Source organism: Rhyacophila brunnea, unplaced genomic scaffold, assembly GCF_057557595.1.
Source record: "Rhyacophila brunnea isolate RB1 unplaced genomic scaffold, BYU_Rbru_1.0 scaffold_22, whole genome shotgun sequence".
In the NCBI taxonomy this organism is placed as follows: domain Eukaryota; kingdom Metazoa; phylum Arthropoda; class Insecta; order Trichoptera; family Rhyacophilidae; genus Rhyacophila; species Rhyacophila brunnea.
This window is the reverse complement of record NW_028232882.1, coordinates 24,165,774-24,189,677: the sequence shown is the minus strand read 5'-3', so window position 1 is coordinate 24,189,677 and position 23,904 is coordinate 24,165,774. Positions and strand designations below refer to the sequence as shown.

General features: G+C 34.6%; 1 protein-coding gene across 1 annotated transcript; it reads left to right on the top strand.

Annotated features, from left to right (window-relative positions):
* The first annotated feature begins 281 nt into the window (after positions 1-281).
* On the top strand, positions 282-19,224 carry Rad60 (DNA repair protein Rad60). The gene is made up of 8 exons (XM_085949649.1): positions 282-416; positions 5,249-5,506; positions 7,962-8,204; positions 11,502-11,578; positions 12,844-12,978; positions 14,461-14,605; positions 16,933-17,096; positions 17,656-19,224. The coding sequence occupies exons 1-8, from the start codon at positions 365-367 to the stop codon at positions 17,812-17,814; spliced, it is 1,233 nt and encodes a 410-aa protein (XP_085805775.1). The 5' UTR covers positions 282-364; the 3' UTR covers positions 17,815-19,224.
* Positions 19,225-23,904: the final 4,680 nt, after the last annotated feature.

Sequence of the window (23,904 nt, the reverse complement as noted above, 5' to 3'; positions counted from 1 at the left end):
CTGAATTCTTTAATTTCTTTGTTTAATTTCTACGTTAAAAATAGTTCTTTAATTTCGGTGTGAAAATAATAAATTATTTCGTGTGAGGAAAATTAGTGAGCTGAGAAAAAATCTGGCGACATTAATAATATACCTCGTTTCGTTGAACGTCTGTTAGCCAGTAGCAGAACGTAGAAAAATCTGAAGACTTATTGTCCTCGGACTTTTGGCTCGCCAATGGAGCGCTGGCATTACCTTAAAAGTAGTCTATGCTCTTTCTATGGTTTATGGTACTTTGCATAGATAATAGGTAAATTGCATGTACTTTGTTTTCTGTTGATTGTCGATTGTCATTCTTCCATTTGGGCATTTCGGATTTACGGAAATGTCTTCATCAGAAGATGAATACTGCAGTAATACTGTGAAGAAATTTCAATGTAATGTATCTAACAATTTTACAGTGTAATATTAATCTTATCTGCCAATTTTCATGTCGAAATTTTTAGAACTGTCACTTCAGAGCATGAAGTTAAAAATAACAAAAGTTGTTGTTTATCTCTGGAAGAGTTGAAATAAATACTAATAATTAAGATTTTGGTAATTTTATAGTACTTGTACTGTAACCCAAAAATGAGTAGGTTGTATTAGGTTTTGGTTTGGTTTTTTTTGTTAAAACACCTCAACCAAAATGACGATATGGAGTACTAGTTATAATATTACCAAGATTTTAAACCAAGAGTTTATAAGTTAATTTGATTCATTTCTTTGTATAATAAATACAAAATTTGCAAAAGGATGATTTGAACCTATTTTATTTATATACTTGGCCCAGTCGTTCCTGTCAAAAAAAGGTGTTTACCTAGAATGTTTCGCGTGAATTTTTATACTTATGTATTTTGTGTTCTCTTTTTGAATTTTCACTTTGCCACCTCAAGTTATTGGCGGTAACGTCGGAAAATGAATACTTATAAACAGGTTTCTGATCATAAATCTATGCTAAAATAAGTTAACCAGTAAAATAAAGTAGAGAACATTTACTATAATTTATATCCTAATATATTTTTACGTTAGATGAGTGGTTTGGACGCAGGAGAATGACATATATTCGACTCTATTGTGGCCCATGTACGGAAATTTGTACATATGCAGTTTGCCGCACTTTTATCACGTTTATCACACTTCACTGTGAAATGTTGTATCGGAAATATATGGTCGTATATTAAAGACCGTCCAACCTCTTTGGCTCGTATAGTACTGAGATAAAATTCATGTCTAAATAAAACAGTTCTTGTCGGTGTGTTTACAGGAAGCCAGTGGCAAACAAATTTTGAAAATAGCGGATATACTGGATTATTAATTGTTAGGTTAGGATGGGTTAGGATCTAATAAAATTGGAACATTATTGTCTGCAATGCTCCACGAACAACATGCATTTTTTTCATCTCGATAAGAAAGCTCACGGAGAACTGTGCTACGGTGAAATGTAATATGTACAATTTTAATTTACATGTAAGCCATTGTGGTCTAGTGGTGAAAACAGTTTTACAATATATGAATACATTGTAAAATAAGAGCATTCTCAATCAGTGATACTTTAGAACAGCGATTCACAAAGTGTGTCCCGCGGGCTAATTATGTCCCGTGAGATTTATGTTGAATCTATATTATTTTTTATTCTTCATATTAAATATAAAAAAATACATTTAGAATTAAATATCTTCTGGCAAGAATGAATGGTCAGACACTTTGATATTTGTGTATGCGGATGTGCGAACTGAGGGGGTTCAGTGCAGGTGCAGTTACGGGCCACAGTTGTTGTGTTGTCAGCTGTCAAATTTTACCGGTTATGTTGAAAAATATAGTTAAACATGCTCATCAAATGGCTTTTTTATTTGGAAGTACCTATATTTGTGAAAAAACGTTTATAAACAAGTATATTAATTAGATAAAAATGTATATTTAGTTAAAAATATAAGTTTACACTAGCTGAGCCAGCTGGCTCTCGCCAGTCTGTCTCGCTAGGTCTTGGAGACGGCTTGGCGGTGTTGGATTTTAATATAATTGTGAAGTATGCATAGATGGCGCCATAGTTTTCTCTTCGGGATGGGTTTTTTATTCACGTCAGACAGTTTGACATTTCGCTGATAGTAGTAGAATGAGGTTGCGGAATCCTTCATCTAGCAGTGGATTGATCCTAGTTGATGATGATGATGATAACGATATGAATATGTAGATAAATATAATTTCACCGATTTTGATAAATACAGCAATTCAAATGACAGAAAGGAGTAGAATATGGCTAGGGAGGCCTTTATCCAGCAGTGGATTGGATCAGGTCGATGGTGATGATGACAATATTAATATGTAGATAAATATAATATCACCGATTTTGATAAATACAGCAATTCAAATGACAGAAAGGAATAGAATCAGGCTAGGGAACCCTTCATCCAGCAGTGGATTGATCCTAGTTGATGATGATGATGATGATGATAACGATATGAATATGTAGATAAATATAATTTCACCGATTTTGATAAATACAGCAATTCAAAAGACAGAAAGGAGTAGAATCAGGCTAGAGAGGCCTTTATCCAGCAGTGGATTGCTTCAGGTCGATGATGATAATGACAATATGAATATGTAGGTAAATATAATATCACCGATTTTGATAAATACAGCAATTAAAATGCAGAAAGGAATAGAATCAGGCTAGGGAGGCCTTAATCCAGCAGTGGATTGGTTCAGGTCGATGTTGATAAGGATGATATAAATAGGTATAGTATCACAAATTCGTTTAACTGCTAGTAGTAGAATCAGGTTGCGGAACCCTTCATCCAGCAGTGGATTGATCCTAGTTGATGATGATGATGATGACGATACGAATATGTAGATAAATATAATATCACCGATTTTGATATATACAGCAATTCAAATGACAGAAAGGAGTAGAATCAGGGTAGGGAGGCCTTTGTCCAGCAGTGGATTGGTTCAGGTCGATGATTATAATGACGATATGAATATGAGGATTTATATAATATCACCGATTTTGATAAATACAGGAATTCAAATGACAGAAAGGAATAGAATCAGGCTAGGGAGGCCTTTATCCAGCAGTGGATTGATCCTGGTTGATAATGATTTAAATAATATGTATAACACCAATTATTGTTGAATACCTTTTAAATATTTTTGGGTTAAATGAGCTAATTGAATGTATATAAGTTTCATTGGTTTAAAAAATTATCATTTAACAGCCATAAAAAAAATGTTACGTTATCAAACTTTGAAATAATATTCAATGGTTGATCCAGTGTTGCCATGTCTACTGAAATTTCAGTAGATCAACTGATATTTTTCGCCAATATACTGAATTTTTGATTTTTTTTCGAAATTCAAGAAATCTACTGATATTTGTGTTTCCCCATAATTGTAAATTAACTGATGATTCTTTTAATAATAAACTTGAAATGATTTACGCATGACCTTTTTTGATGTTATACACTTCTAAATTGACATAAAAAGCATTGTAACTCTACCCAAGAGCGCCATTTTACCCATTAATATCATCATTGTTTACAATAAATTAATATTATTAGTTATTGTTATTCTTATTAGTTTTAAATTATATCTAATAAACCACATTTTTCAAAATCTACTGATATTTTATGAAATCTACTGAATTTTTTGTCAAAATCTACTGAAATTTTAAATTTTGACTTGGCAACACTGGGTTGATCGCATAGTCAGTGTTGCCATGTCTATCTACTGAATTTTAAAATTTTGACTTGGCAACACTGGGTTGATCGCATAGGTTGATACCTTTTCAATATTTTTGGGTTATAATGAGCTAATTAAATGTATATAAGTTTCATTGGTTCAAAAAAAATTTCATTCGACAGCCTTACAAAAAAAAAACAAAAGTGACATCAAATTTTAAAATATTATTCTTTGCGTTGAAATGACGTACGCGCGCACCCGCAGTGAAATGAAATAAATATTTTTAATGTGAATTCGTATAAATGTTATTGTTTATTTGAATAATTATAGTTATCTATAGGTACTTGCTATAAATGTGAGTTATTATATAGTGATGTGCATCTTTAAAATCATTATAAGACGTAAATAATCTCAGCTACAACTTCGTAATGATGTCGGAATGTAGTTTTTAAAGTGATTTTTTTGTGACTGTGTTGAGTTTTATAAAATTGTGCTCACTTCGAATTACAGCCACTCGAATGCATCCGATAAGTAAATATGTGGTGAGTAAATTGGGATAATGTATGTAAGTACACATAGCGTGATAAATTCGTAGTGTCAAAAGACTTCCTTTCCGTCAGAGGTGTAGAAACTTAACTAAAAACAAAGAACTTAATTCATAAAAATTTAAATAAATCAGTTCTAATATGTTTATCGGTTTATCTTATTATGATTAGTTTGTGAAAATCGATTGTATATATCGGTTAAAACGCATTTTATATTTAAAGCAGCCATCTTTGGTTAGTCGGTTTGAGTGTTGCAAACATTGTGAAAAAATAAATTTCCGACATAATCAGTTGTCAATAAAGTGGCGTGTCGCTGGAAAATGTATCGGGAAATGAATAAAAATCACCGATTTTGGGTGGAATTTCGTCAAACGGCTGTCAACTATGAAAAACCCATTTTTAACGATCCGAAAACTGATTTTTTTTTTAACCCATCGGACGTGACGAATAAGGCACACAATCGTTCGCCAAATATCGGGAAAGCTGTAGGATAATAATATATAGGAGATAATGAAATATTTTTTTGCCTTATGTTTGTATATGTTGTATTAAGTGCCGGGAGGTTTTATATGGCGGCAAGTGAGAGGCTGCATATTTTTATCAAAAATAAAACTTATCATTTTTTATTTATTTTTTTTAAATATATTGAAGTTTGGGTGAAATAGAAATAAGAAGTGATTAAAAAGAAAGGGTGGCCCGCCAAATGTTCTTGATTTCAAAATTGTCCCTCAGACGAAAAAGTTTGTGAACCCCTGCTTTAGATTAAACAAATACCTATTTAAATACTTTCTAATTGACAATGGTCATGTGTATATTTGTGTAAAGTATACCGCTCAATTTATGTAGTTACGTTTGTAGGTGGCTTAAGTGCACCAGTATTTTTAACTATACCAGTGTTGCTATCACAATATGATACAATTTTACCCTATGCACACTCCCATATAGCCGGGATCGCAGACGGGAAAAACAAAAAAAAATTATAATTAGAATCTTTCATTTTGCAGGCATGAAAGACAAATGGGTTCCCGATATAAAACCTCAACCTGTTTCAAATGACTTAGATCACACTTTCGATGATTCTGCAGTCACAATTGTAGAACCAAAATCGGAAGAAAAACCAAAAGAGAAGATGAAGAAAGGAAAGAGGGTATCCAAAGCTACCGCAAAGAGTGTTGCGAAAATCACTGATCGATGCGTCACATCCAAAGCTACCGCAAAGAGTGTTGAGAAAATCACGGATCCAAGCGTCACATCGAATACAGGTAAATAACTCCACATACCTAACACACAACAGTGGCGAAGGGTGACTTTTGGAAAGAGGTAGGCTGTGGAGATCTGGAAGAAGGCATATCTTTTATTCTTTGATTATTTATTTCCTTGTTTTCAAAATTTTCAAAGAGATCGTGGGAGCATTTTAAAAATGCTTCTTTCATATATTTCCCATAACTGAACTGTTTCTTATTTGGTACAGCCATTTTTGTGGGTAGCAATGAAATTGTTTGTTACTGTATTACTAAGCTTGAGTATTTACGTACAAATTGATACCAAAATTGCTCCGATCAGATGAGGCATTCTCTCGCTACAGTGGTATCAAGCATTGTAAATTGATCAAAATCAGAGGTTCATGGTGCGGTTTCCTTCGCCACCTGATGAGGTCAGTGCGATAATATTATGTGTGATGCATAAATCCTAAAGACTGACCTATGCAATTATACACTTATATTAAAACGTTATTCTTGAAGTGTATTTGCCTGCAATTTTTTATATAGTGCGATATGTCATTTAGGCATGAACTTCATTGTTTCCGTTTCTGCATCGATTGGTAAATATTACTGGTTAGTTATATATTATTTTTAAATAATTTCAAAAACCGAAGAAAATACGCATGTCGTCATTATTTTTTAATATTAAGTATACATTATATACTTATACATACTTATATTTATTGGTAAAACATTTTTTTTCGTCAAAATAAATTCACGTGCCATGCAAAATCATCTGCCTACTGGTGGCACGCGTGCCATAGGTTTGCCATCCCTGCTATAGACTGACAGGTTACGTAACGTTAAGTCCATACGAAAAAATAACACAATTCCTAGAGAAATAATCCGACACTTATTTATGTGAAGACAGATCGCGAGCCTAATACTACAAGGTTCTAAGTGTTCGTCCTTGAAAAAACAAACTCAACAATGAAGTAGTATTCTAAGCTGCCACATTGTTACTTTTATTTCGTCAAGGACAAACACTTAGAACCTTGTAGTTCTCCACTCGCGAGATGGGTATATTTTTTTAAACCTTTGCAGATTGCAACATTTATTATATGACATCTGTTTGTCATTGGTAAATTAAATTATTTTTATAGAATATAAAATAATCAAGTGATTATAAAAGATTAAGTAGGTAGGCTTTAAATAATCGCATACTATGGAATCTTCGCCACTGATACACAACACTAATATGATGCTTGATCAAAACCATAGAGTGGCTGGGCTCATTCTCATCAATGACCCACAGTCAGGGTGGAGACAGAGATACAAAAACTAGTTGTACGCTTCATACAGGACAGGAAACTTGACATTCTAGAAGCCGGAAGGCAAACGAAAATCTTGTCAATCTCATACGAAACGGAGGGATGGTGTCGACTTGGATTAAAGACCTTGGACATTCAAAACAAGAGGAAGCGGCTTTGGACAGACCTGGATGGCGATAGATGCTAGTGGGGGCTTAGTTTTGTAGCGCCAGAATAAAGAATCAGAAGAAATAGCTCCACCTCTATGATACCTAATACCTCTATGAGCTCCACATAAACCAATGTTATTTAAAATTAGAATGAATGTATTCAATTATTTTACTGTAGTAGACATAGACATATCGCGAACCTAATACTACAAGGTTCTAAGTGTTTCTTTGTAACAGAAAAAACAACAATAAAGTAGTACAGGTGGCTTACGACTTTCGAACGTTCTACTTTCACACAATTCGCTATTTCGTACATTTCTTAAAATTTAGATTTTTGTTGATAAAACAAAAACTGTGTACTTCCATGCAGTCACTCCTCTCTCCTCCGCTCCCCGTCACCTTCTCAAATACGTAAAAGGGTGGTAATGAACTATCTCTTAACAAATTTATCAAGAATACACCTGATTGCTAATACGCCTCGTTAGCTTCATTATACCCATTGATAAATAAATATTTTAAAGTTGTACACTTTTTGATGTTGTTTTTTTACATCCCCCTACTTTCGAACATCCAACATTCGAACACATCAGGAACCAAATACGTGCGAATGTCGAGGGCCGCCTGCATTCTAAACTGCCTCACTTTTATTTTTGTTTTACCAAAAATAAACACTTCGAACCTTGTAGTTCTGCATTCACGATATATTATGTTAAATACAGGGGTGTCGCAATATGGCCTTTATGTTATCTTTCCATTGGTGTAGATTTTGTAGGGGGTTGAAAAATATCGGTTTTCCCGGTCCTCGAAATTTCTCTAAAAGACCCTATGTGTCATTATGATGCCATATCTCTTCTCATTATGCAAATCTACATTTAATGATCCGATTAAAATATTTTTAATTAGTTTTATATCAAATGTCTTTTTGTTTAACGTGCGTGTAAGTTTAATTTAATTTCCAATAATTAACTTTAGGTATATAGTAAATTATATTCAGTAAAGTTTTTATTGGAGTTTGCAATTTGCATACTTTTTCAGATCAAGAAAACGTGCAACGCATGACACGGAGCACCTCCCGGGTACCGTCGATTCCAGAGTATTTGACTGAGTTAATCACAACGTATTTCTCGGGTGCCGCCGCCGTGCCACAGATAACGCCTAGAAACTTAAGGGGCAGAGGAGCGCGGAGAAGGACGTCCACTGGTGGCAGACGCCGGACTCCCAACCGCGGCAGGCGGTCGCGTGGTCGGGCCAGCTATGCCAACAATTATATCAATTTGGGTAATAATTCTTTTATAACCATCGAGGAACACTCAACTCTGCATGATATCGACCCTTAATCGGCAGAACAACGTAAGCGACAATTCATAAATTTTAGAGAAGGTTTTTTTTAAATTATTCCCGTAATTAGTTCCAAAAATGAATTCTGTTAATGTGGTTAATAATAATTGGTTACTGCCTATACGGAAATTATAAAACAATTGTATTAGTGCTTTTAGTTTTCGAGATAGTGGCGGTAACGCTGTTTTGCTTATGTCTATGATGCAATATTTTTTCCAGGCCTGTCGCTTACGCTATTTGGCGTAGTCGTTTTTATTTATAAATTTCATGCTAATTATCATGACAGGGCATTACTAATTAGGTATTAAAATAAATAACATAAGTACCCATTTATTTTACGAAAGGGGGCGTTGTTAAATAAATTAAAAATACTTTGACTTTTTAAATTAATATTTTTGCTTGTAGATACTTAATCACATATAGGTAAAATAAAAATAAATGATTGGTATTTTTAAGGTTTCGCTTATATTATTAATATTATCAAGTATTGTTATTTTTCAAAATGAAATAGGTACGTATCTATTCGTACATAATTAAATATGGGGACCTACTAATTATGATAAAATAAAATTCAACTATTCAGTTTTACAAAAAAAATATTGTCCCACATTTTTTAAGCAGTAATCGCTGTATTATCCTCATTCACATCTTCCTGATCGGATTCCGGTAAAGTATCTTCCACTGATAATCCATGTGGCAGTTTCATAAACTCATCCGTCATCTCTGAGGGATATTACATTTAACACAGAGACTTTTAAGATCGTTATACTCGATCTCCGATATTGGTGATTTAGCACTATACAGCAAGGGTGGCTGCGCTTAAAGCATCACAGCACTTGATCGGGATCTGATGACATTTTCTAGGTCTAACAGTTTAGTCCTACTGTCACCAGAGTAGGTACAATATTTGGTAAGTTTTTTAAATTATGCCTTTCGTAATTCACCAAATTTAATTTTGAAGTTTGAAGGAATGCAAGTAGCAGCGAAAGATTTCCAGTCACGGAATTCTGCATATGACATGATGACCTAGCGTTGAAAATGATAGTGGGTCATTCTGATAGTGCCCAAACTACTCTGAATATAAATGACTCAATTGTCGCATGAATCGAATCAACCGGCATCGTAGTACGACCAGTGGGTCTATTCTATACTTATCGACCGCTAAAGTGATAGATATTATCAAACTTAGGGTAGGTTTATATAAAAGTGTTAGTACTTATTGCAACAATTACAATCAACGTATTGTAATTGTTACAATACGTGCTAATTCTATAATACAAACCTACCCTAAGTTTGATAATATTTATCACTTTATCACTTTAGCGGTCGATAAATTACAGAATAGACCCACTGGTAATAGAAAATGTATTTCTATCAATTCAATGAAAGTTGAATTTTTCATAAAATAAGATAGCATACCCAGTGTTGCCCGGTTCTTATTCTGACCAATCACAGTATAATAATTCCTTGATTTTTTCCCGCTTTGTCAGTCCTGTCCAAAGATTTGTGCATGATTGCGGAGATCTCATTACTGCCACGTTTACCATCAGTTTCACCCCATAAAAAGCAGTATCCATTATTTGTTCCACTTTCGTAGATACTTTCATTATAGTATGCGTATTTCGACTAGGGAGTGTTTAGCACCTTCTCGAGGTCAAAACTTGCGCACAAAACGTCATTGTGATTTTTACTTTTGGCCAGATCATTAAAGAACATCTCCTTGCATTTATCCTTTACGGTAAGGGGACATTTGTAAGTATCCGTTTCAATTAGCCGAAGTCTCTCGTCACCAGACATATTTGTTACTTTCTCGCAAAAAGAACACTATTATCGTTTTTGGTAGATGAAAACCCAAGTTGAACTTACTGTCTATTAAATACGTTTCTGAAAACATTCCGAATCACGACATTAGTGGATTCATTCAAATAATCCAAATTTTCAGTATAAATTTTATATACATTTTTAACATTTCAAAAATCTACAGGAAGATACTATTCTTCGTAGATTATTCCGACAGTAGTGACATGGAACGGCGGGTAATTATTGTTTAATAAACTCTATTACCAGGTTTATTTTATCTCAGCCAGTTTAACTGGACGGCGCGAGCTTTGCTCCCAAATCGGTTTTCGAACAACTCACTACCAGACGGACCACCGAATAAACCGTACCGTAGCTTACACTATCAAATAACGTCGGTTACGTTGTTTTGCTCTACTTTATAATGCTATACAAGTTGAAACGCTAAAAGGCACAGACCCTAAAAAAATGTCACGCGATTGAGATCGGGCTCTAATATTTTTGTTACTTACGCGCTAGGTGATATTGAACAGTTCTCAATTTAAAACGCAATTTACCAAAAAGTGTCGCTTACGTTGTTCTGCCGATTAAGGGTCGATATATTAAAACACATTTGGTGCAAATATGTTTTATTTTAAATGGTTGATCAACTCGCACCGTAACCAAGGCATCTGCATCTATTTATGAATGGGAAGTCCATGTAGGTACCTTCTTTCGACCATGTCCGATCCTAAACCTAAGCCTTCACAAAGTGAAGGTTTGTATTACAAGATTTTGTTCTTATAAGAATCATCTGTCCAATTCAAGCTTAACTGGATGGTTTTAACAATAATTTTTTTTTCTATCATTTTAATTACAAACTAGAACAATATGCTTATTTCTATTAGCTGATTAACCTCTTTTTGCAATAAATTCATGATAAATGAAATTAGACATGTCAACATTTTTTTATATTAGTACATAATTAATCAGTTTTTAATAATTATCCCTTTGGATGCTATGATGCTTTTCAAAATCCTAGCGAGAAATACAACCATTTATAATTTTATTATTGTTGATAAAAAAAATTTGGTATTATTTTTAAATGCCTTATCTTTCTTATTGATTGTGCGAGAACGGGTTAATATTTTAACACTGAGCGTGCGAAAGACTAATAGCAACAACTTGTGGTAGGTTGAATTAAGTAGGTGTTGGATTGAATAAAGGATTAAATGAAAACTTGCCGATTGATGATAGATGAATCCACATTCCCTGCTCACACATGCGGTTTTTATAATTTGTCACACCCGTTTTTACTTTGCTCGACTTTGAAAGTTTCTTCGAACGTCGTTCTAATAGTTTTGTCAGCGGAACCTACCGCCATGATGGAGACAGGACCGCACAAAGCCAAAAGTGACAGTTGTTGGTTTCATATAAAATATATATTTCCACTCATTATAGGTTGCGATTCTGATGATGGTGACAATAGGCAGCCGCTTTTTTCTTCACCTCACTCTGCCAAACCAGTTATGTTAAATGTAAGCTATAGTTTATTACTTATTTAATTATATTTCTTCATTGAAAATACATAACTAGATGCCATTATGTAGTTTCAAAGTCACTAACCTCCGTTTTTACTTTTTTTTGATATTTTTCTTAATTTTAATTCTGTAAATCGGCTTCTTAAGGATAAGCCACACACAAAGGAGCATGGCGGGGCGCGCGCACAAATTTCACAAGTGGCGCAATGAATCATCGAAAATAATATGTAATCAAATACGGCAGAGCACACTGGCACTGTCGAGGCGCTGCGCCCGCCCGTCTCGTAATTCAACGCACACAGGTGGGGTGCATGCATCTTTTTGCTTCTCAGCGCGACGTTTTACTATGTATTCACAGGCGAAAGGGTTACTGGGGTCTCTAATTTAGCCGCCTGCTGGAGCGTCGTCAACAAGCGCGCACTAATAAAATTTTCAAAGTCTTCGTAAATTAGTAATAATATTAAAATAATTATTATGTGAGTATGTAATTATGTGCCGCCAAAGAAATAATTCAGATAGATAATAAAATATTGTATTATTCCATTATGAATCGCGAGTGAGTGAATAAGAGCCGACAAAGGACTAAAATTATAATAATGCTTCTTCGGCCACCTGAACCTATGCCAATAAACAATATTATAGGCAAAGAGGTGTTGCGCGGGACGCGGTGTATGATTTCTGGCGAGAATGCGTCGCTTAACTCACTTTGGCCACGAGCACTCTGATCCGCTTGTTTTGGTGGGCTTTGTCGCTTAGGGTCAAAAAATGATTTCTCAATTTTCTCTACTTCGAGCCAAAACACAGTTAAATTTAAATTCCATACCACAGAATACCAACCTTATAAAGAGCTGCCTGCCCTGAGAATTTATGTATTTAGACTTATCAATATATTCACGCCATACACGGATATTATGTACTAATGAATTACTTTAAGTCATTTTTTGATACTTTTATTTGTCACTTAACGTGATAATAATATGTAACATTCAATTACGTATATATGTACATAAATGTACAGCAGTGGTGAAGGGTGGAGATAGTCGGTGGAGATCCGACATAAATGGTGCACACTAAACTTTGTCAGTCACACTTATTTATTTTTTACAAATTTCTGATGGTGTTGGCAGTCAGTACAACTGACAAAGTTTAGTGTGGACTATTATATATTATACCTCCACCCTTCCCCACCCTTCGTCAGACATTATAATCCTGTTATTTAATTGTAGCAATAGTGCATTGTTAACCGATGTTATAATTTTTAGGATTCGGTGGCGGATTTGGAACACGGAGGTTCGTTCTCCGAAACTCTGGACAGCACCCTCGAAATGGACAATGAAGAATTGTCTGTCAAAGTACACTGGAGAAGCAAAGACTATCTCAAATTTAAAATTAGAAAGGTAACAATTAATATTTGATTTTTCACATCCCATTTTTGTGTCTTTCCTTTCAATGATGCCAATAATGTGTAGCGTCCCACTCTACTCAGTCATGATTCAGTCCATTGCACGCCTCAGTAGAAGGCACACGCGCATTACACACTTTTTTTTTATGGTTGCTTTAATTTTTCTTGTGTGTGTGAGTGTGTAATGCGCATGTGGTTTCTACCGAGGCCTGCAATAGACTGAATCATGTCTACAACTGTATTCATACATGTATCGGCGGTGACTTGCCGATATTGCAAATCTCTGTCTATGTTTTGAACAAACAACATTAATGAGGAGCTGAGGATTGAATGAATACAAATGCACTGGTGTTAATCGGAACTTAGAAATGCCAACAATATTGTATTCACTCCCACGCACGCTTCCCAGTTGGAGACGCTATGTATAGTATTTAGTGGCCTTTCAGGTTCCAGAATCTGGTTGGCTTGAAGATCAGAAACTGAACCATGTCTGACTTCACTTCTTCATTCTCAATATGATAAGAGGTTGCGCGATCTGTTTTTTTTATCTTCTCGTTACTCATAAAGTTATACCTAGCATCTGCTGCAAGTATCTGTCCTCAGAGCTCAGTATACAGTTGCTCTGAGCCTTGGTAACATTTTCATAACTCTCCACTGTAAAGCAGCATCGTTAGAATGTAAGCATTGAACTGACAGCATTTGGTTTTAACAGAGTACACCCGTGGGTCCCAGACATTCCTCGTTGTTGATAGCTGAGTATTTCTACAACCATTTTCCTTGGAAAGCGAGCTCTCTTTATGTGTACACAGATGCGATTTAATCCATAGAGTCGGAACATCAAAAAACCAAACTGTTGAAATACTCAAGCCATAACGAGTGAAATAAAATGAATTGTGCATAGAGGGCAGTTACTTAAAATTCCTTCATTAATGCTGCTACAAAAATTCTCTTTCCAAGATATAAGTACCGCTTCCGCAATAATATTTATGACACAATATTATTTAACTAAGACATATTGTCAAAATGATTTAGTGTTCAAAAGTACTTAGCACTTAGATTGAAGTTTTGAGATTTCTCGCAGTAGGTTCCTACCGACTTCACAAAGCTTGGTTTTTGTACATGCGATTTCAACCATATGCGTGGATACTTTTTCAATGTTGTTGGCGAAAACACCAATTAGGTACTTAGACACTTAACTAATGTCATAAACGTAATCCAATCCCGGCGGTATCGGTCTAGTTAACTGCCCGGTAGGATTTTATTGCTTGGGTCGAAAATGTTTTTAAACGATCGACACATTAATAGTTTTGCTCGATATACCCGAGAAGTAACTCGTTATAAAAGTGAATAAATGTATGGAGAAAATCATAAACTAAAATGTCAACGAATGTTTCCTCATTACATCCGAGATCTCCCTATTTCCGTGATCGTAATAAGCAAGTTCGACTGTATATGAATTGTATTTCTCATTTGACAGCACCAGAAATTGACAACGGTTTTCGAGCATCTCGCTGAGTTGGTATGCGAACCGATAGATCATATCCTGTTGACCCTTGGAGATCGACTGCTGAGGCCTCAGGATACACCTGCACTAATTCAATATAACATCTGCCAATTTATCGGTATGTCATCAATTATAATATACATCGAACTTAATGTCTTATCTGTCTGTAGACCAGCAAGTATTGATGGGTGAATACCGGGTCGCAAATCACAATATATTATGTATCATATCCAAGGTCCATTTAATCAATTAACCTCTGATAAAGCAACTATTACATTGTTAAACTTTTATGTTAAATACTTTAATAATAATTTAAATTTATTTAGTTTACATAAATGTTTTGTACTATAAACATTGTAGTATCGTCATCAGCTATGGTCGATCCACTGTTGGATGCCCTAGTTTTTTGCTGCCACGTACATCAACAAATTTTTTTGACCTCGTCAATCCAGCGAGTTTTAGGGTATGGTTGTTTAGTGTCCCATGTGTACCTACTACTGTATGACGGCATTTGTCTAGTGATTGTCCAGTCGCCGAGCGACATGTCCAGCCCATTACTATTTCGTCTGTTGTGCAAGCGCACTCTTGTTTACCTCTTATCCATTGGTTACTTCCATTGTAATTTGGAGACACGGTTGAGGTCACCACTGTGGATGTATGTGAAGGTGGATGAGCGATAGAGGAGTGAAGAAGTGAAGTCTGAGGATGATGTAGATTGTGTGTTTATTTGCGAGATGGACAGAAGTACAGTTTACATAGGTACATAACAATATTACACGATATAAGATACAATGAGGATATATCGGAGTGAGTTTACGAAGTGAATATTACGAGTGAGTGATTTGTTCCATCATGATAGCCTTTTATTGAACCCGTCATGATGGAAAATGCTTACACTCAGTATCTCAGCCATTTGGTGAGAAAATACATTTTTAGTATCATCATCATCATCAGGGGCGCGACAACCCGGTGTGGGTCCTGGCCTCCTCCAACAGCTCCCTCCACCTGTCCCAACCCAGTGTGGCCGCTTTCCAATTTGGTACCCCCAGAATACGGCAGTCACTGGCAGCTCCATCTAACCAGCGAATCTTTGGCCTCCCTCTTCTTCTACGTCCTATTGGATTGCTGGACATCACCCTCTTTGCCGGTTCATTGTCATTCATACGGTGCACATGACCTAGCCATCGCAGTCTCCCAATCTTAATTGATTGAACTGCGCTGCAATCTTCGTACAGCCCGTAGAGCTCAGCATTATATCTTCTCCACCAATTGGTGCCATCCCTGATCGGTTCATATATACGGCGGAGAATTTTTCTTTCAAAGATGTTCAGGGCTCGTTTATTTCGCAAAGTTAATGTCCAGGTTTCCGATGCGTAGGTGAGCACTGGCTTTACAAGTGTCTTGTAAAGAGTGCTTTTAGTTCGGCGAGATAGTAAGCGGGACTTAAAATGTCTTAACAGACCAAAGTAGCATTTATTTGCACACATGATTCTCTTGTTGATTTCTTCTGTAATATCATTGTGTCAAGTTACAAGAGATCCAAGGTATATGAAACTGTCGACCGTATCAAACTTGTATGCACCAATATCTAACTTTGGTGCGACTTCTCGTGGTGTGACATAGATAGGCATGAATTTAGTTTTTGCCTCGTTTATTTGTAAACCCATTCTTTTGGCAGAGGCTTCTAGTGCTGTGAATGCCTTTTTCAGCACCAATTCTGATATGGCAATGATGTCGATATCATCGGCATACGCCAGCAGCTGCACAGGCTTAGTAAATATCGTGCCGCTGCCACAGGCATCAATCTTTGCATCCCGTATCGCCTTTTCTAGCGCAATATTGAAAAAAAGGCATGCCAGAGCGTCACCTTGCCTTAGGCCATTCAGTGATATAAATGGCTCGGATATTTCCGTTTGAAGCTTTACCCGGCATTGTACTGGTGTCATTGTCATCTCTACAAGTTTAATTATTTTCGTCGGAATTTCAAATTCTCGCATTGCTTCGTATAACCGGTATCGATTAATGCTGTCATAAGCTGCATTAAAATCAACGAACAGGTGATACGTGTTAATATTGAATTCAGTGGTCTTTTCTAGAATCTGCCTTAGAGTGAATATTTGAGTAATTTATAATATTTTATGATATTTGTAATATTTTTAATATAATAAACATTAATAAATATCGCCGAGGTAAACAAAGTGCTTGCTAAGTAGTAATTTGATTGTGTGAAAAATGTATACAAAGAAATTGCGTGTATTACCCATTAATTAAATAGATAATTGAATGAATTTTGAAAGCGATCCGTATGTCATAGATTCTGCTGACACTGCTTGGTTCTCATGGAACCATCGATAGCCACAGTGATATAATATATAATTATAAAGGAGTTTAGCCATGTAAACGCCAGTTCAATTAATGTTTAAAAAACCTCATTGACATTTTCAGAAGGAGGCGTGGTACCTCACAGTGTCACAAACATCGCCCAGGAGTCGGCACTGAAGTACGGGGTCACCGACATTGCGACCACCGTTGACCCCAATCAATTGAAAATCAAAATTCAGACAAAGACCATGAAGTCACCCATAGAAGTGGCGATAGGAAAAGATCAAGTAAGCACATTAACATCCGTGCAATTGCTCAGTAAGACAATTGAAAAGCAACGGATTTTTCACTACAGATGTTGTTTTGTCTTCTTCGTTTGTGTGTCTCTCACTGATGAGGATTGTGACTCTTATTAATAATGTTCTAGTTATGTTTTTAACAATAATACTTGTCTATTAACGTATTTAAATAACTTCATTATTTTATATTCTACACAAATCATATAATTTGCTAACGACATGTTCGTATTATAGACTGACATATAGCCATTGGCACTAATGCGTAAGCAGCTATTAGACCATTGACACCAACACAATCAACCAAAGGCTTCAAATAATTTGGTGAATTTCATGCATACAACACATACATACAACTTCCCACATGTTACAAAAAATATACCTACACAATGTCATAACCCATTGTCTTTATTAATATTGTCAGGATGCCTTCGATGTATGCCGATAACCTCCTTTACACAACTGTGAAAAATATCCCTTATTTTGACCGTTCAAATTTGTGGCCTGTATCTATCGAGTCAAGGCTCATGTTATTATTTTTTTCTTCCAGAAAATGTCAGTTGCGATGGTGAAATTCTCGGAGGAGATGGAAATTCCGCTGGCAAAGTTGAAATTTTACTTTGACGGCGATATAGTCGACGAGAATTCCACGCCTGAAAGTCTGGACATGGAGGGCGGAGAGTGTATAGATGTCATTGTTCATACCTGATTCTTTTTAATAATTAATGGTTTTTTACATAAATATCTCAAAATTTTCCATACATCGACTGTTTAATCTGCAAACCGGCTAAATCCATTTAGGCAAATTGTTCAGGAAGGAGAAAAAACTTAATTTAGTGAGCGGGATTTAACAATTCTAAAATTCATTGGAAATTTTTTTTTTACAAATAAGCTACACTACTGTCCGACAAGAAGATCTAGCCAATAACTGGAAGTCGGCGGAGTCGAAGTGCGATTAACTAAATAGGAGGGGCTTGTTAGTTCACAGTTTTAACACGAGGACAACTCGTCGATAACCAGAAGTCGATGCAATCGAAGTGCGGTTAAAATAGGAGGGGTTATTAAAAGGGTCACAGTTTTAACACGTTGACAAGAAGACTTTGTTCGACAGTATGAATTATTGCACTGTCTTAGCATCCTTTTTATATATAAAGAAAATTTATATTATGAGTGGAGTTGTTCCATTTATGATATTGGAAATTTGGCACCTGCAGTTGGCTGTTTTGTGTGAAGAACGATAACGCATTTATTTATAGGTTTAGGAAATTGAAATTTCGTGTGTGCATAGAAAACGTGCTTTATAACAAAATTCCATCAAAATCTCATTTTTGGTCAAAAGTGCGGTTAGCTGGTTTGCAGATTAAGCAGTCGACGTGTGTGTATGCATTGGTATCCATACAGGATCTGGATCCGTTCAATAATGCCATTGTAGTTATCAGTTTACAGAAAGTTGAAAACATTTTAAATTAATAGATGCCAACTGACCAAAATTGGTTCGTTTTGTGTAAATACCATCTACTTGCATGAAACCGGCAAAAAGTCAAAGTACAAAATATTTAACAGATACCCTCCATGTGTAGATAAATACTTAAAAATAAATTGTTATTATGTTTATTACGCCTCTCTTAAAAGCCTTCTAGGCATTTTGATTTTACTAACAGTTATCGTCAATTTGGTTATAGGACATCTGTAGACGTGTTAGGTGACATTTTTCTGTCAGAAAATGTAGGATGATATTGGGTGGTCAAGTCATCCAACTGTCGAATTGACCCCATAGGCCTTGTCCAAATAGCGCGTGTCTCACGTCCTATACACTCAAGTACCAAATTTGTGCTGCGTTCTTATAACGCGTTTTAGTTGGCAGTGTGTGACATACTACATTTTTAAATAGGCATAAAAAACGAGCGCCACTCACAAAGCTCCTGAGATTTAACGTCAGCTAACAAGATGTATTCTCAGCATTGTACAACGTAGGTGACGTAATTTATTTTGAAATGGCCATAAAACTATCGTTTCAACTTCAAAGCGGTCGTAATTTATTTTGAAATGGCCATAAAACTATCGTTTCAACTTCAAAGCGGTCGTAATTTATTTTGAAATGGCCATAAAACTATCGTTTTGACCTCAAAGCGTTCGTAATTTATTTTGGAATGGCAATAAAAATGTGGCATTGTCGAGAATCTAGTGAGTGCTTGCGCTTGTCATGTGACAGATGACATGCCGCTAGTCAAATCGTGCCATCTGGACAAGACTTTAGGGTCAAAGAAGCGTATCTTATTTTTCTATTCTTTACAGGTGAACCCAAAAACAAGTAAATTTACATTCCACTGATATTACCAAGACAGTATTCACAGGTGTAACATATTGAACTATCTTTTATACTCTCTTGATAGACTCTTTCACTTATGCTAGAAACACATTATCATCGCGTCATGTGAGCTCACATGCTAGAACTTTTTTTTTTATTGGGTCTCAACAGGGTGGATGTTAGCCTTTTTGTCTTTTTCGAATTAAAAATTAATTAACAAAAGCCAATCAAGTCAAAATAGCCAAAAACGTAGTTCGGACCTTTTACGTAGGAGGTGTCGAAATGTTACCTTTAGCATACATAGCATATTTAAAATCTAATTTTATAAATTGCAATGAGACTAGGGATTGCAATACCGAATGAATATTTCAATACCGGTATTTCTTATTAAATATCGGTATAATACCGGTATTCATCAAAACACATTTTCGACAAAAAAAAGTAGGTACCTATCAATAAATATAGCTGTTGAAATCTATTAGAAACATTATTTTATAGCAACCTAAAGTACATACTTACATTTTTTATTATGTTGACCTTTATGCATATGTATAGATCATAATATTTTAGAACTGCTAGAATTTTTACAAATAATATAAGTTCAGGTATGTACAGGAAAATCTCTCTCAAATTCATATCAATGATGGATCAATAGTCATAGAATAATTGGAAATATCTGCCATGGATGTTTTCTTTTTCGAAATATGTTAATTCCTCGCGACAATTCTATAAGTATCTTTGAAGGATTTTGTCCTATTGTTATTTAACTTTGTTGGTTTTAATCGATATATTTGCATTTATTCAGCATTAATCTTATACACTAAATTTAATATGCAATATAGTTGTAAGTAGTGAACAAAATAACATGTAATTCATTTTCGAAAAACATAAACGTGTATGCTTTCTTAATACCGAAAATACCGGTATTTTGGATTTGTGAAACCGGTATTTTGGTGTCAATAAATAATTGAATACCGGTTTTAAAATACCGGTATTGCAATCCCTAAATGAGACAATAATATAATGTGAAATCTCTGCATACACTAATGAAGGATTTATTGGACATTGGGATATCCATATTATATGCAATAATTTATGATTCAATTTAATTATACATGTTAATATATCTCTTATTCATTGTGAATAAACTACTAAAATCTGTGCTTTGGTTAGAAGCAGATAGAGATTTCTATGAATTTATTAGTAAACAAAATGCTCTCTAAAAAATTTTTTTGATTACATTAAAACGTAAAAAATATGATTCTTTTTTAATTTACCGTACTGTACTAACTAACCAATTCACCGAAAAATGGTAAAGCATGTTCTAATTTCAACTGCTCAAAATTGAAATATGTGGTTGGAACATTAGATTTCATTGTGATGACCATAGACCAGTGGCGGAGGGTGGAGGTAGCCTGTTAATATCTGACTTAAATAGTGCACATTAAACTTTGTTAGTCATGTGTATTTGTTTTTATTGAACCAAGACTACAATTTACAGATGGTGTTGGTTATTTTTAAAAAAATCAATTAACCCTGCCCAACCAAACCATAATAGTTTTGGTATATTTTGGGCGATCCCACAAAATTTTGCACACTTATTCATTTTTACTTATTTGTTTTCATTGAATTAGAAACACATATTACACAAGCTGTTGATTAATTTTTTTTAAATCATTAAGCCCTGCCTAAACCAAACTGCTGCCAAAAAAAAAAAATATTATTCTATCTATGAAATATCCAAAATTAGGTGTGTATGATTTAATGGCCTAATTTTAGATAGTTTGTAGATAGATAAGTATTTTTTGACTATTATTTATTATGGTTTGGTTTCGCAGGGTTTAATTGAATTTTAAAAAATAACTAACACCATCTGTAAATTGTAGTCTTAGTTCAATGAAAATAAAGACGTATGACTCGCAAAGTTTAGTGTGCACTATTTATGGCGTATCTTGTCGGCCTACTTCCACCCTTCGCAACTGCCATAGACAAATATCACCCAAAATAATTGTAATGTCTAAAGGGGTTTTTCTTTACCTGATTATGCTCCAGCATCAGAATATAAAGCGAGCACAATGTTGCGCCAATTCCAACAATCCATTGCCACGTCTCCCACCTTCTAAGATAGTGTGTAGACCACTTTTATCGCATCGCTGCATGGTGAGGAAAGGTCGACCACAACGACTGAATCCGTGCAGCTGTGCTTCAAGAGTGTGTGTCGCCCTCTTGGGTTTTACTGTGTATGACAGGAAAAAACAATTAGAAATACTTAACGACTGTTTATGAAAAAGGGTGCAACCCTAGATTTTTTGTGTTTTTGTAAGTGCTTTTATTAGATATTAACAATGTATACAACTAAATACACGTTCTGTAAAAAGGAAGTAAGCCGCAAAAGCTGAATTATTATCTAAATTCAGGTTTTAATTGAGCTCTAATTAAGTTTTAATTTAAGGAAAAAAACATTTACCCTCAATTTTAATGATTTTTCTTTAATAACTTATTTAATTATTATTAGATCGCACAGATATTACACCAAATCATCAATCATCATGCATGCGATGTCTGTGCCTATTTTTTTTTTTTTTCTTAATATTGAACCAAAATCATTCAGAAAATGTTTTTTACCCCTCCTGTAAAATTTGTTTTGTGAGGGTTACACCCTTTTTTCTAAACACTGTCGTTAATCTTTGGTTTTACTTCGAATTGAATGAAGTTGACATAAATAATATTATATAGATATGTTTTTCGACTCAAACACGTTATTATTATGTATAGTTGTTTTATTAAATATTTGTTGAGATGTCGCAGATGCCGGTACTTTAAAAGTGAGTGACATCAGTCATGTCACTGGTCTGCCAAGTGCCCAATTTTATACGTTCCATAATCAACCCCAATTCTACGGTTTTCAAAGGACCCTAAAAAACGATAAATACGAGTTATATAGACAGTTTCCAGGTTTCAGTTTTCTTCATGGGTGGCATTTTAGTTGCTACTTATTATTATAAAATTATTATATTATAAAAATTTGTGATACTAGATGTGAGACAAGCTCGAGCGCCGACGGACCTATACAAACAAAGCGACATCACTGAAAGATCTGTATGTATCATAAACAATTCTACGAAAACGAAATGAAAAATATTCAACAAAAACGGTCAATCGGGATAATATTTAGACGATAGATCGAGGAAAACGATAAATCAGGGAACGGTTAATGCGGGATTATTTAACATTATTCTTATGGGTGTTTGGCGGGACTTTTAAAAATGAACCATCCGTGCGGGAAAACAATTTATGCGAGAACGGTAGATTGGGGTTCCACTGTAGTAGTTTTTAAGAGAGTTTCACTAGAAACAGAAAAATATAATTTTGCATTGAATAATTTCAAACAAAACATCTGGATTAGTGTACATAATCGTGTATGTCCAGATTTTTATGTTTTGAGAAAATTGAAGGTGAAATGAACATACATTTTTTAATGAGAATCTTATTTAGAAATGTGATATTCTATTCAATTGTTACTTGTGTGGTAAACTGTTACATTGCAATAAATGATTTGTGTCATAACTTGTGTTTTAATGAAATGACTTTCTTTCTTTTTATTTCCTGATTTTAAATGGTTATCATACATACCAATGGCGAAGGGTGTAACGTGAACGTATTTGTTGTGTGAACTAAGACCACAAATTGCAGATATTGTTGGTTAGTTATTACAAATCAATTAAACCATGCCTCAAACAAACCATAATAGTTTAGGTATGCTATGGGTGATCCGACAAAAATAGTGCACACTTTTTCATTCATACTTATTTGTTTTCGTTGAATTAAGAATTGGTACATATTACAGATGTTGGTTAGTTTATTAAATTCATTAAGCCCTGCCTAATCTAAACCATAATAGATAAAATATATTTATCTATAATATATCTAAAATTATGTATGTTTTAATGGCAAGACAAATATTTTTTGACTATTATCTATTATGGACTTGGTTTATGCAGGGTTTAATTGAATTTTAAAAACTAACAAACACCATCTGCAATTTGTAGTCTCATTTTAATGAAAACAAATACAAATTACTGAAAAGTTTAGTGTGCAGTATTTATGTTGCGCATCTTAACAGCCTACCTCCACCCTTCGCCACTGGTACTTACAAATCATATCATAATAAATAATTAAAAACAAATACCACAGACAAACGATCATCCATGAATTTTGTTTGTTGTCTGGCCTAATAATTTTAATTCAAAACTAAATAGAACATTCATAATTTTCTTAGAAAAACAAATGACAATGATTAACTATCAAAAGAGGACCAAAATGAACATTATCAATAGAATTTGGTTTAAAACATTTCTTTACCATGGAAACTGATAATGTTTTTGTTGCTATGGGATACATGATGTGTTTGTACATTGTTTACATGACTTAACCTCAAATAAAAACGCTAGTTATGAAAAGATAACACAAAATTTATTTAATATTTTCACC

What these genes read in the sequence shown, in the direction of transcription:
- Rad60 (XM_085949649.1), top strand. Translation starts at nt 365, where the DNA reads ATGTCTTCATCAGAAGATGAATACTGCAGTAATACTGTGAAGAAATTT. An exon ending in AAGCGTCACATCGAATACAG is followed by an intron (nt 5,507 to 7,961) that starts GTAAATAACTCC and finishes ATACTTTTTCAG; the next exon opens with ATCAAGAAAACGTGCAACGC. An exon ending in TCAAATTTAAAATTAGAAAG is followed by an intron (nt 12,979 to 14,460) that starts GTAACAATTAAT and finishes CTCATTTGACAG; the next exon opens with CACCAGAAATTGACAACGGT.